This window comes from Thunnus maccoyii, chromosome 2 (assembly GCF_910596095.1).
Source record: "Thunnus maccoyii chromosome 2, fThuMac1.1, whole genome shotgun sequence".
Taxonomy (NCBI): domain Eukaryota; kingdom Metazoa; phylum Chordata; class Actinopteri; order Scombriformes; family Scombridae; genus Thunnus; species Thunnus maccoyii.
The window spans coordinates 3,909,478-3,923,897 of record NC_056534.1 but is presented as its reverse complement, the minus strand read 5'-3'; the positions used below and the strand labels follow the sequence as shown (position 1 = coordinate 3,923,897).

The 14,420-nt window shown below is 36.7% G+C and overlaps 1 protein-coding gene across 1 annotated transcript in view; it reads right to left on the bottom strand.

The window, feature by feature from the left end:
* The window catches only part of LOC121908240 (cadherin-23-like), a 41,297-nt gene that overhangs the window by 1,567 nt on the left and 25,310 nt on the right, over positions 1–14,420 (bottom strand). Inside the window, exons 3-14 of the mRNA XM_042428111.1 lie at positions 8,342–8,410; positions 7,965–8,122; positions 6,506–6,553; positions 6,325–6,414; positions 5,684–5,770; positions 5,482–5,589; positions 5,227–5,340; positions 4,161–4,254; positions 3,871–3,989; positions 2,413–2,586; positions 2,092–2,220; positions 787–942 (exon numbers count right to left, since the gene is read on the bottom strand). Coding sequence (XP_042284045.1) covers positions 787–942; positions 2,092–2,220; positions 2,413–2,586; positions 3,871–3,989; positions 4,161–4,254; positions 5,227–5,340; positions 5,482–5,589; positions 5,684–5,770; positions 6,325–6,414; positions 6,506–6,553; positions 7,965–8,122; positions 8,342–8,410 — 1,346 coding nt within the window. The remainder of the gene's footprint in view (positions 1–786; positions 943–2,091; positions 2,221–2,412; positions 2,587–3,870; positions 3,990–4,160; positions 4,255–5,226; positions 5,341–5,481; positions 5,590–5,683; positions 5,771–6,324; positions 6,415–6,505; positions 6,554–7,964; positions 8,123–8,341; positions 8,411–14,420) is intronic.

Genomic DNA, 14,420 nt, shown 5'->3' with positions numbered 1-14,420 from the left:
GTCTTCATTAATGGAGAAGTAGCCGTCGTTGTTCCCAAAGTTAATAGAATATTTGATCTGTCCGTTTTTGCCATAATCTGGATCTTCTGCCTCAACCTTTGAGTTATATCATACAAATCATCATCTTAATAGCACTTCAAAAAATGTCAGATGAAAAAAAAATATACATCAACAAGTTGTCAACATAAACAAAACAATGATAAATGAATCTTGATTATAGTAAAGAATGGAGCAGATGTAAGGTTTTAACAATAACACAATGAACCCAGCAGACACGTATCAGACTAATCAATGAACTATGGCATAACTATGGCATTTAGTAACGAAACAACTAATTAAGTTGTAAAAATCAAGGTTCAGGGTTACATAAACAGGTGTGTCATGTAATTTATTGCAAAAAGAAAAAAGCACAAAGGGACCTGAAATTGAACCTTGAGGAACTCCGTGGTTAATTTGTGCTGCTAATGATGATGAGTTTCAAGTTATCAAAATAATATGAGCTAAGCCCATTGTCAAATGTCAATTACGTTAGCAACTTTGAATAATAAAAAAACAAGTTATGAGAACTATGTTTAAATGTATGAAAACAAATTATGCTTCTATATAAGCATACTCAGGGCATAGACACAGTAGTTGGACACGTGCTAAACACTGGATAGAATAATATCTGAACAGTAGATAAAATAATAGACCTTGTAAAAATGTTTTAAACCATATTCAGAAATATTTAACTAGCTCACATTCAGTATGTGAGTAATAATGAATAAAATTGTTTCAATTACTCACCTGAACCAGCAACATTCCCACTGTCTGATTTGCAAACACCTTCCCTTCGTACTTGCTGCTGCTGAACGCAGGACTGTTGTCGTTCTCATCCAGAAGAGTTACACTGACTTGGACATCTACAACATTGTTGGGTGGATCCTTCTCTGTCGCTTCAATCTTTCAAATTAACAAAAGAACAACCTGTAAGTTAGGCTTACAGTGTAATCAGGTCAAGATACAACACTGTTTTACCTTTGTAAAATATAAAAATTGACATAAATAAAAAGTGATATAAAAATCAATCTCAGAGATCGTCTTTATAACTACTATTATAACTCAGCAGTCAAGTATACTGTTCAAGTATGTCTGAGAAAGGCACTGAGGGAGATAATTACTAAGGATTCATGAACCTTCTTTAAGCAGTAAAATTTCATTTGTCCTTATTTATTTCACTGAAGCATTGCACCAAAATTTTGTGAAGCTAAAACAGAAGAAAAGCATTTTAACTTATATCTGTTTAAAGCAATAATCTAGTCAAAGAAGTTTAAAAGTTTTATCAAAAATCTCCCACATAAAATCTTCCCAATTTATACTTTTATTGACCTTTTTGTTGAGCTGACAACATCTGGCTATTTAACCAGTATGTCCTTATATAGACTTCCTCTTGCACGGTGTATGTACATCTGTCTTCTCTTCAACTAATATTCCACATTCAGCCACAAAAAACTCTTTTGTGTACTGTTTCTTTCCAAATATACTGTACACCACTTGAATCAAAACAGCCCTGCATGAGGTCTTTCTCAGCAGTACTTTAACGAAAGCAGATGAACTGTGGCTGGACTAATTTACACATGTAGTCAGTTAGTAAATACTCCATGAAACTGAAAATTTTGAAAAGTTGGTTCCAAATATATTAAACTGTTTGTATTTCAGTCTTGCAATGTGTGATCGAACAACCAAGGAAACTAAAGCTGTCAGCTTCCATAAAGTGGCATTTATCAACAAATCCTGAAAACACAAAACCCTTGTATGAAAGAAGAACTTCTCTGAGACATTTCAAGCTGCATAAGGGCCATGTATATGCATGCTTAAGGTGAGGTTGGGCAACCAAAATCACCTAGTTAAGAGTTAGGGACAGACTATTTCTTATTTGAATGAGATGGGACCCAAACCTGGGACACCAGTATGAAAGGTTAACTTGCTGCACTATGAACAGAACAGCACTTTCTGCATTGGCACTGAAAGTTTTGACCGGCGTTTAATTTGCCCAAAACATAAAAGCTAAGGCAGAAGTATAATTAATAGATGACTGGGTTGCTAGATTACCTGAAATGTGATGCTTTCGGTGGTCTCTCTGTCCAGAACTGTGGAGTTCTTCACTCTTACTGTCCCATCAGAGCCGATAGAGAAAGGAGCAGATTCTGGAAGGATCCGCAGGGTTCCCACAAAGCCTCCCTGAGAAAAGAGAAAATAATACATCAGAAGAGACTGAGCATGAAATTTAATTAGATTTAGGTTTGTGCACATACACCATTAATCTGTATACATGCAAACATGAAATTGACACTGCCGAGGGTAACTGTTGTTTGTCACTTCTATGTTATACAGTGTTTTAGGTCTCTGAGTGAAGTTTGAAGTATAATCTACCTGGTCCCGGTCGGTGACGATGACTTTTAACAGAACAGCATCAACAGGAGAATTTTCCAGAAGGTTAACAGAGTAATCAGACTGGTCAAACTCTGGAGGGTTATCGTTAACGTCCTCCACAGTAACAGACACCGAAGCAACAGCCGTCTTCAAAGTGTCGTCTGTCTGGGCCGCCTGAGAGGAGGAAGAAAATATTACACATGATAAGTGATAAAGGAATGTTTGAATTGAATTCCTTGTTGTCCCAGATTGTTGATTCTGAACGATACTTCAACACTTAAACTGCCATCTACCAAATTTTTTGCGGGTTGGGAGGGGAGGGAACTGGGCGCCACATGGGTGTAGGAAGGAGGGAGGGTTTACCTTTTGTTAGCTACAGGGTGATAAGTATCTCAAACATCCAGTCCAATAATGGATTTTTCAGCAAACTAATTGAAGAAGTATTACCACAGTAAATGTTCAAGCAATCTCCTAACTGTTAAGTTGAATGGTATCGGTATCGTTTAACAGTTTATCATCATGAATTATGAAGATATGTATTCAATCTGCTCATTTGAGAAAATGAACGCAACTTTAGTTTATCTTAATTGCTTGAAGAATCCCTAAAAACTGTCTGTGTTGTTATTGTAAAAAATTCTGTTATGTTTTTTCTTTGGAAATAAAAACAATCGATAACAAAAAAAAAAAAAAAGTGATAAAGATTCAACATCATTTTTGTGTTTTATACTGTATATAATCTGTGTTTTACTTCTGTAAAAGTGTGTCTCACTTTATATTATCTTTCATATTTAACCTTTTACTTTTAATTTATTTAATGCTAATTTGACGCACATGTCTTAGCCTTCCTCAATTTTATCTTTATCCTTTTATATCCAGATTGCTTTAAACTGTAAATCTTGAATTTTCCCCTTTTCTCTTATCATCCTGTGTACTCGGGGCACCAATGCAAAAGAGAGTGAACTGCTCTCATTGGACCAATTTGTGTGAAGAAAGGTTGAATAAATTAATTAAATATTTGGAAATAAAACAGCCAGATGGTGTTTGAGCATTAGGGGAGAGTTACGTTAGTGTTTTTGGCAGTGAATCTTGCCCATAATTCAATTAATTTGAATGATATTGTTGCAATCGGACCACGTAGAATACAGTAAATTCACATGGGGCATGTTACACTTTTGGTGAACTTTACAATATCGACCAATAGCAAACCATTTTAACAGTGTTGACAATCAAATAATAGAGTCCATTGAAGCAGTAAGTTATTCGCTTAGCTCACTATGTTTGATACAGTTCTTCTCTGGCTTAATAACAATTGAGGGCTGAGACCAAACACAACACCAGCTGATTCCTCTGAAATAAAACACCAACCAGAGACAAGGAGCTAATTTGTATATTATGATATCAGATATTTGTTTTGTGACATCTTCCTCCATGAATGATCTCAGATTAAACTATCAGTACCTTGATGTCGACAGAGATCACACTGCTGTTCATCTCCTCTCTGTCTATGGCCATCACCAAAGACAGAACGCCGCTGCTGGAGTCAATGTAGAAGTTACTCCGATACTTGTCTGGAGACACTGAACACACACAGAACATTTGGAATATATATATTAGCATCTTTCCACATATTTAGTGTGGATTTCATTGTGCAACCTTGTATTGTATAATGACAATAAAACTGAACCTTGAACCTTGTTTTGCCTCAAAAGTTTGAACTGGATTTGATGCTTTTACCTCCTGTCATTTACCTGCATTGATACTGTAAGTTAGAGTCATGTTGATCCCAGTGTCTCCATCCTGAGCCTTTATCGCCTCTGGCTGAATGGTGTGGAAAGACCCAGCCTGAAATATATTAGATACAAGGAGTTAATATAAAACTTCTGTAGATCAAATTCAAAAGCAGTACTTCAAAGTCATCTGAAAAAATGACAGAGAACACTACAGGATTTATAAAAATACTCATATTTCATGGTTACTAACTTTCTCATTAAAGTGCCTTAAAGGATGGGTTTACAATTTTTCAAGTCTGCCATGTGTCCAAATGAACATGAAAGCTGTTTTTCTTGCTGTAATCATACCTCCTGTTCACACTGACCATTAGAAGATCCCTTCATAATGACCTTACAATGGAAGTGATTGGGGACAAAATCCACAGTCCTTCTTCTGTGCAAAAATGTATTTAAAAGTTTATCTGAAGCTAATATGAAGCTTCAGTCAAATCAAGTAGATATCTTTCAATGTTTTCAGTCTTTTTAGTGCCAAAGTTCCTCTTTTTGTTACTATACTTCCACCTGCAGCTCAACAGGGAAACACTGTCCGAGGAAACACAAAGAGGGAATTTGATGCTAAAAAGACTGTAAATGTGTCAGATATCCACTTGATATGACTAACTCAGACTGCTGAAGCCTCATATAAGCTTCACATCAACTTTTAAATGCTTTTAAAGGATCTTCTAATGGTCAGTATGGACAGGAGGATCGATTACAGCAAGAAAAACATGTTTCACTGTTCCTTGGGCTCCAGACTGCTATTTTAACTCAGACTTAAAAAATTTTGAGTCTGTCCTTTAATCATTTTGTGACCACAAAATGCTATTCATTCATATATTTCTCATACGACCACAGTGGAGCACTGAAATCAAGAATTTTCAAATAGTACACTTGAATCTGCGATCTAAAAACTCACACTGGGTTTTCAAATGCCCTGAAGTCATTGGTTATCATATAGATGACAAATATGTGTTGGTTTGTTTGCACTGTGAAAGATATAACCAAGACATGGACATTTGAGAAATATGTTGCATGAGAGACTCACCAGATTCTCCAGAATAAAGGCTTGGTACAGGTTGTGGATGAAATACGGGTTCAAGTTATCAAAGTCCACCACGTCAATATCTACAGTGGCTGTGTCAAACTTCCCCTCGCTATCCTGTAGGGAATCATGGTAAAGACAAAGTAAACCAATCAGTTATTCATGACATTCACTGTTTAATAAATAACATCTGCTTTATTTTTTTCGCTGTAAATCATACTGTATGTATTGACAGTTGGGTGTTATGGTTTCACTTACCTCGGCCTTCACAGTAAAGCTGTACTTCTGAACTAGATTGTAGTTCAAACGTCTCTTTAAAATAAAAGCTCCAGAGTTGATCACCTCAAAGTCTTCTGAAGCTGGTTCCTTGTGAAAGATGGACATCACTAAAGTTACCATTACATCTTCATACAAGTTATTGTTCATTTCTGCTTTTCCAAAGATAGTTAGATCTTATTACAATGGAATATGTCACTCTGTTGTTTGCTGCTGTGCTGTCTGCGTCCTCTGCTGTCACTTGAAGAACCTCGGTGTCCACAGAATGTATCTAAAAGGAGAAAAATTGAATGAATGGATGCAGATTCTGTTGCTCCCACAAGCCAAACATTTAGCCTGAAGACAAAATTTGTTACGACATTTATCTTCTCTCTCAATTTAAGATACTTGTCAAATACTTTCAGCAGCATTTTGGGTAAGCAAGACCGCAGTTTGTAGTCTGGTTAGCCAATCAGAGGTAACGTAAGACAACACTTAATTGAACGCTATCACTAGTCTCTAGTAAGCTGAGCCAATTAAATGTAAAACACAAGATTGTTTGAAGAAATCAAACATTTTCAATTTTGTGCTGAAGCCCCCCTTAACTGGTAATTAATCCAGAGCCAATCAGTGACTGCTACACAATAGTCAGTTGAGATGTGCATGCCAGTGCTTATTCCTGGTCTCCTGCCTCAATGTGTGCATAAATGACATGACTGTAGGTATTCATTAACCTTACAATTCACTTCCTAATTTCCATATTTTGGTGTTTGTTGAAGGTTGTTTGCATTGCCACCATTTATGATCCTGTGCTTTCTCTTGCACTTCTGGACTTCAGTAACTTACCTCAGAGACAGATTTGCGGTAGACCTTCTGTTTAAAAATTGGTGCGTTGTCATTGAGATCGTTGATTTTCAGCGTCCGAGTGTTGTTGTACTGCAAAGGTAAAAGTATCATTTGAAATATTTAATTTTGTAATGTTATTGGATACTGCATATTTGTACAGAAACGTTGGCATTTCACCCACCTTAACTAAACCGTCACACATAATAGAATAAAACAAGGTGCGGCCCGTCTGTAAGACAAGAACACAGTGGATTTTAAGTCTGAGATGACTTACAGGACATAGTGCAAAACTTACACCGAGGATGTGTCTATTATAATTAAAGCAGTGGCAGAAGAAGTATTCAGATCCTTTACTTAAGTAAAAGTACCAACACAGCAATGTAAAAATACTCCATTACAAGTAACAGTCCTGTATGAAAAATCCTACTACAGTAAAAGTACATAAGTATTATGAGCTTGATGTAGTTAAAGTATTGCAGTAAAGGTACATAAGTATTATGAGCTTGATGTAGTTAAAGTATTGCAGTAAAAGTATATAAGTATTATGAGCTTGATGTAGTTAAAGTATTGCAGTAAAAGTAGTGGTTTGGTCCCTCTGACTGATATATTATTATATATGACATCATTAGATTATTAATAGTGAAGCATCAGTGTTAGAGCAGCATGTTACTGTTGTAGCTGCTGGAGGTGGAGCTAGTTTCAACTACTTTATATACAGTTAGCTAGTTTAGTCCAGTGGTTCCCAACCTAGGGGTCGGGCCCCTCCAAAGGGTCAGCAGATAAATCTGAGGGGTCGTAAGATGATTAATGGGAGAGGAAAGAAGAAAAAACAAAGTTCTGATACACAAATCTGTTTTCAGTTTTTGGACTTTTTCTCTAATCTTTGATTTTTGCTGAAATATTGGATCATTTGAACAGTTATTGAAATGAAAGCATGTGAGAAGTTTAGAGGGAAAAATCACTATTTGGTGGAGCTGTTAACAACTCATAGACATGTGAAATGTGACCCCGACTACACACTGCTTTTTGTAAGACGTCAAAAGCCAAAAAGGTTGGAAACCACTGGTTTCATCTTTAACAATGTGTTGTATTTTAAAAGCTTGTTATATTATCCATTGTGTAAAATCTTCATCTGAAAAGTAACTAAAGCTGTCAAATAAATCTAGTGGAGTAGAAAGTACAATATTTCCCTCTGAAATGTAGTGGAGTGGAAGTATAAAGTAGCATCACATGGAAATACTCAAGTAAAGTACAAGTACCTCAAAATTATACTTGAAATAAATGTACTTTCTACCACTGAATTAAAACATCCATAAAGATGGAATTGACAAATTCCCTATTTGTGTTTCTTTCCCTCCAGCTCAGTAAGGAGGACGCTGTCTGAAAAAACACAAGGAGAGGAATTTGTACTATGGGTTAGAGTTAACTAATAATAGGGCTACTAATAACGACTGTACCTTTGGAGGACACTGACTTGATTTGTCTTAGCAGACTGCTAAAACCTTGTATTACAGCCTATTTATGTTGAAAGAAAACATACTGCAGGCGTAAAAATATATTTGGAGTTGCAAATTAGTAGTATATATATAGTATATATATATAAACAATTCAAAGAGACCGGGTTGACCAAACTCTAGTACCAGAATGTCTGCATCAGCATCCAGCGGCTTCTTGGTGCGAACGGTTGCACTGGTTTGTCCAGGAGTGAAGCTCAGCTCCAGAAACTCCAGGTGGGCGGGTTTGATGTGGGGCACCAGCTTCACACCTTCCGTGATGCCATTCACCAACTCCACATCCCCTGCAGCATCATGGGAGCATTATGAGGAGGGCAAGCTAAACATATCTACCGTATACTGCATATCTACATATCTAATTGTATTTTAACATTAATTAACAGTGTACAGTGTGTATAGTATGGTAGTAAATTTACCAGATTAAACCACTTCAATTTAAACACAATTAATTCTCCTGTATTATTTAATCAAATAAGATTTGATTGATGTTGTATCTACTTTACCTGAATATCCTTCATCCACTGCACCCACATCCAGGTGCCCTCCCTTATTACAGTTTATGGTTGAAGTAACTTGAGGGACAGAAAAACACAATTTAATAGAGAATACACAAATCACAGTTGGTTCACAGTAAAATATATTTTCTCTCTCAAACATTTACATACACTATTTACATACACTATATATGTATGGAAGATTTCTGTCATGGAAGTTTGGTAATATTAATTGAATTTCTCCAACTGTTCTTTTTCTATGAACTGAATGACTGGGAAATGTACTAAAACTTTGGTCTCTTTTGTTTCTAAATTTGTCTTGGGCTTGCATGACCATATGCATTAGATTGAGCCAAAAATGGCGCCCATTATAATGGGAAAGTCCCCATAGCTTAGTACAGTAAAGTCAAGTAAAGTCAAGGCTCATTAGTTTAACAGGTATTTGGTTATAAACCAAAGTACTAGACACATTGGTGGCACTGGAGGAAAAATCAGGGATCACCAAAATCATTATGATCCATCCTCTGAGGACCATAAATGTTTGTACACAATTTCATTGCATCTGGACCAAACTGGTGGAATGACCAACTGAAAGACTGTCTGATATTGCCCTCTCTGGAGCCTCTGAGTCACATCAGGCCAAAACCAGGCCTGCTATGATTTAGAGGCTGATGGAAAACTGTTGTAACTGTCATCAGTCGAGTGAGTCCTACATCGCCAAGAAAGAAGCTCCTGTGTCAAAATGCACTTTGCTCCTTAAAGCGAGAAACTGTAACTTTTGAAAGAAGAAATGACACATTATTCCCCTTACAATATAACAGTTTAATTCATAAGCAAAAAAACGCACACTTGCTCAGTTCGGTACATTCTGTGGCTTTGCTGAAACAACCTTACTTGGTCTGGTATGACCAGTAGCTTATTGTAGCAAATGTTAGTAACCTTTAGGTTATTATTATATAGTTATTTCTGTGTAACTGACATTACTGAGCCAGTTAGCTGATTTTATTGCCATTCTTGGCCAAAGTTGCCGCTGTTCAGCAAAAGTTACATAAGCTCACTATAAGCTGGACTTTGTTGCTGATCACATGGACAAAAAAAACCCTCCTTTAGGAGAGATTGTTGTAATATGTGGCAAAGATGGAATAATTTGGCCACAATGCCAAGAAGTATGTTCAGAGGAAGAAAAGTGAAGTATTAAGCCCTAAAAACACTGTCAAACATGGCGGTTGAACTGATGCATTGCAGAAAGACAGAGTAATGGAGGAGGAAGATTATGTCATAATTCTTCAGGACAACATCAAACCTTTAGCAAGACATAATTGAATGTTCCAACATGACAGTGACCATAAAAACACATCAAAAGTTGTTTTTGGATGGCTAAATCAAGCCCGAAGTCCTGGCCTCAAACCCACTGAAAATTGAAAATGCTCTGAAAAGACGAGTCCATGTAAGAAAACTGAAAAACTTGGTTAAACTCTTCCAGTTCTGCCAAGAAGGGTGGTCGAAGAACCAACCATTCTTTTTTTTTTGCGTGCAGCACCTGAATTTGGACTTTGGAACAGAGAAACTCAAATTTAAATGATTTGCAGTGAGCTGTGATCAAACAGATATAACAGAATAATTTATATTTTATGTATTTCTTTGATTTTTGGGTGGATAGAAATGACAGATTTGGACAGAAGTAACTTCAACTTCATTCTTCAGTATCGAGAAAATAATTATTTTTCTTATTGTTGACTGTTACAAATTAAATCGGTCTATTTTTCATCTCCAGGAAATCCTCTCATCCTGGCTTCACTCACCTAAAGGACCTCCAGAAACAGCACAGACACACACACAGACAACAAGGAGGAGACGAGTCCAAATCGAACCATCAGTGTCCATGTCGACCCGGTTGTGTTTTCTCCAAGCCTGAACAGCGATACTGAAGCGCTCACCTGCCTCACAGCTGCTAAGTAGCGTCTGCAGATCACCTCACCCTATTTTCCAGCAATCTTGTTTTATGGCCGATTGTTAAGTGTTATAGATTTCACTGTGCTAAAGAGCAGGACCAGGTCTGAGTTTCATTTCCCCTGAAACTGTGAGGAAGAATAATCTTTTATCTTTACAGTAGGAGCTGTTTGGGTTACATTTAGCTGTCGATAAAGTCTTGACCTCCAGTTCCCAACTGCTCTGCGATTCATGCAATTTTTATTATGTTTTCCATCTGCAGATTGTGATATCTCGGTGGAGTGTTGTAAAAATGTTTATTGTGTTTGGAAACCAGATTATTGCTGTTAGAAGACTAAACTAAAAGTACATTTCCTAGTTAAATGTTTCAAAACATCAACAGTAACACACACACACAAACACACACACAGGTTGAAATAATCTTGTAAGATAAACACTGCAATAGACAGACAGCCAGACGTATTAGGACTGACTGTTAGTTTTACTGAGTTTACTGTGTTTCCTCCATGCTTCCTCAAACCACAACAGCCAAAGCAGTTGGGCCCTCATGCAGCAGCATTGGGGACTGGATCATGAACTAAAATTAGCAGGTTAGCTACCTTTGTGCTTGATTCTGGCTGTCATTTAGCAAGGGTATATCACAAGGCCAGAGGTTGGACAAAGTCATTGTTTTTCAAATCACAATTTGTCTCAGATCTAGTACCTTACTTTACCTTAGTAGTATACTAGGTAGTTTTCCCCCCTTCACCTCATTCAATGCCATTTTACATGTTTAAACAGAGCTGCAGTGTAGTAAATGTATACCTTCTGTAAATTTACTACACTGTATGCATTGAATACTTAAATGGTTAAAGTTTACTGTTATTTCTCAACTGGTACATCTTATTTGAGATGTGTTGAGTGTCACAAGGATGAGTCATCCTGATTAAAATGAGTTCCTATTTTAGATGTCAAAAGGATGACACTGAGCTTATTTTATCTCAACAGATCATTGAGACACCCAAACCAACAGTTATCCTACAAATTATTGTAATCTTTGTAGCCACAGTCAGATACAGCTCATGGCTCTAAGCCACATCCAAAAAATGTTGAAAACACATTAAAAAGGCATAATGCTTCATCAGGTGATAAATTCCTTCATTAATTGTTGGCTTTGATTTTAAAGTGTTCTGCTCTGTATTAAACATGCCAGGATGGTTAACATTTTGTGCATCTGTTTCCTTTCACAGATATAATCCAATGTTTAGTCTGGCTATAAGCATCCCATATAACAGAGACAAAGAAATGTATGATATCAGTCAAGTCTTCAACACTGAACCTGGTAACAGAGTGATTATAAATTGTGTCTTGTGCATCGGCAGGAAGGTGGTTGCAGCAACACTTCTGAAGTCTCCCAGTGTTCTGAGTCATTGGCCCATTGTGACATGGGCTGATGTTGAAAGGTACTGCCCTGATGCGGTTTTCAATGGTCAAACTGATAATGCAGAGTTCCGTGTTCTACAACATTTTAATGCTTTTGTCAACTATTGTGACACAAATGATTTATTGCTCTTTTATATTCATGCCTCTGCATACCTATTAAGATGTACAAATGTCACAGATACCAGGAACATTCTCAGACTCATAAAACCCCTTACGAGTTTGCATAATTATGCTGTTGTGTTTTCTGAGGTGTTCACAGAAACCCTGAAAATGTCACGTTGAGTTTTGGGGAACTGGGATGGACATTTTTCACCATTTTGTGATGTTTTACAGACCAAAAGATTAATTGAGAAAATAAATTGCAGATTAATCAATAATGACAATAATCATTATAGCCCTAGAGAAGATACTTTTCATTTTGACTCAATTCATTCAATTTATACTCTCTTTATCAAATGAAATACTGCAAAATGAAAGTATAATTTAAAGTAGCCTCTGTATTGTACTCATGACATTGTACTCTATAATTCTGCAAAGCCAAAAATCTCTGGACTTTCTGTTCTTTCTAATTAAAGCTTGGCTCAGCATCCATTCTGATCTGTCTGTGTGTCAATCATTTGGGAACAGTGCATTTATCTGCTATACAGTTTGAATTCTATGGAGCCCGGGAGGGGCCAAAGAGAGAAAAAAAAGGAAATTTGTGCCATCAAATTAAAAAATTGTGCTCTTTATTCAATAATTTATGCTCTCAACCTAATAATTTGTACTCTAAATATAACTATTTTGCCTGTTCCCCTCTTGTAGGGGGCACCAACTGATTCAGTCAGCTGGAAGTTTGACTGAATAAATCCAGGTCTAACGTCAATAACTGATCCAGGTCCATGTCCAATGCCAATAACTGATCCAGACTGGATCCAAGGCAGCCAGGATTAGCTGTATTTCCTCCTTTCTCACAAGAAAACCATGTTCTTTGTACTTATTGTGCATCTACCTATATCCATGAAGAGCTTCAGAAACCTAAGCAGAGTTTTTATGAACTGGAATCTGCAGGAACATGAAAGTGTTCACAGCAAAAAAGTCTGTTATCTCATAGAATACGTATTCTACAGGATATGAGGAATATCAGAGATAACACAGTGTTGTGCTTAAAGTATATCCACACATGTTGGTCCAAGATCAAAATAAAACCTTACTACTGTAAATCCAAGTGATCCATTGTGAGGGTGTATGCCGGACGAGAGGATGCTATGAGGGTGGATTACGTTAAATTGAGAGCAATAATATATTTTATGTTTCATTATTTAACTGAGCCTTTCCCTCCTCACGGAGATTAACAATGTCTGTCTAAAGAGAGATGTGTCCAAGACAGCTGCAAGGCTAGAACATATTACTATACAATCATCATTACAGTCAACTATTCAACACTATGCTAAACTATAACTATTCAATAAGATAGACCACACCACACCATATTACCCTACTGTAAACAATGAAACTGAGGAAAAACCCAAATGTTACTTTTACTGTATTTGAAATCAAGAAAAAAAATGTAAATAGTTGAGAGGAAATGCACAAAATAACATATAGTGTTGTTGGTGGGTAAAAGAATGTATCTATAATATATCAACCTGCCATCAGCTAAGAAAAAAACTCAGCTTCCACTTTTTAAGAGTTTTCATGAAGCCTTAGTGTGTCTGTATTTTCTCAAGCCAACTTTATGAAAAGGTTGACACAACTACAACATACTTAGGAGATACTACCACTACTACTACTACTACTACTACTACTACTAATAATAATAATAATAATAACAATAATAACTTATACTGCTACTATATATACACTTTTCAAAACAAAGTGCTTTACAATAAAGACAGAACACCTATAAAATGCAAAAACAAACTGAACGGCATAAAAACTAAACACATTATAAAAACACAAATAAAGTAAAATGAACTAAAATTCCATAAAATATAATAAGGTCAACTTTAAACAAGTGCGTTTTTAACAGTTATTTAAAAGATGAGACAGCGTTAGCAGCCCTGATCTCCTCAGGCAGTTCATTCCAAAGTCTAGGAGCCCTGACTGCAAAGGTCCTCTTTATGTATCAATCTGAACCTTGGAACAACAAGAACCAACACATCTGATGATCTCATGGAGCAAGAAGGGACATAAAGCAATAAGAGATCTGAGAGATAGCTTGGAGTAAGGCCTCTCAGGGCTTTGTATGTGATCAATCAACTGGTTAGGAATGTGTGAATGACTACTACTATATTGACCTATGATTAATATCTGTCTCATCAGCATCAAGCTGCAAGAAATGTGTGGCATCAACGTGTGGATGTCATTAAGACAATTTAGCAGGTTGTTCTGATAGTTGTTTTCAGGGTCACAGTTCAGATGGATCTGAGTATCGTCTGTGTAAAAACGGAAACTGATATTATGTCTGCATATGAGGTAGCCTAGAGGGAGCATGTAAATGGAAAGGAGGACTGGATCAAGCACTGAGCCTTGAGGCACCCTGCAGTGAAAACCTGTTGTGGCTGACCTAGAATCAGCAATTCCGCTGCAGAAGCATCTGTCTTTTGTATCTGTAGGACCTGAACCATTTCAGAGCACTGCAACTGATACCCACCAAGCAGGTAGTTCCGGATCTGAAAAGTGAAGCTAATGCGGAAGTGCCTTAAACCTGCATTCTCTCTAATGCCCATCAGGG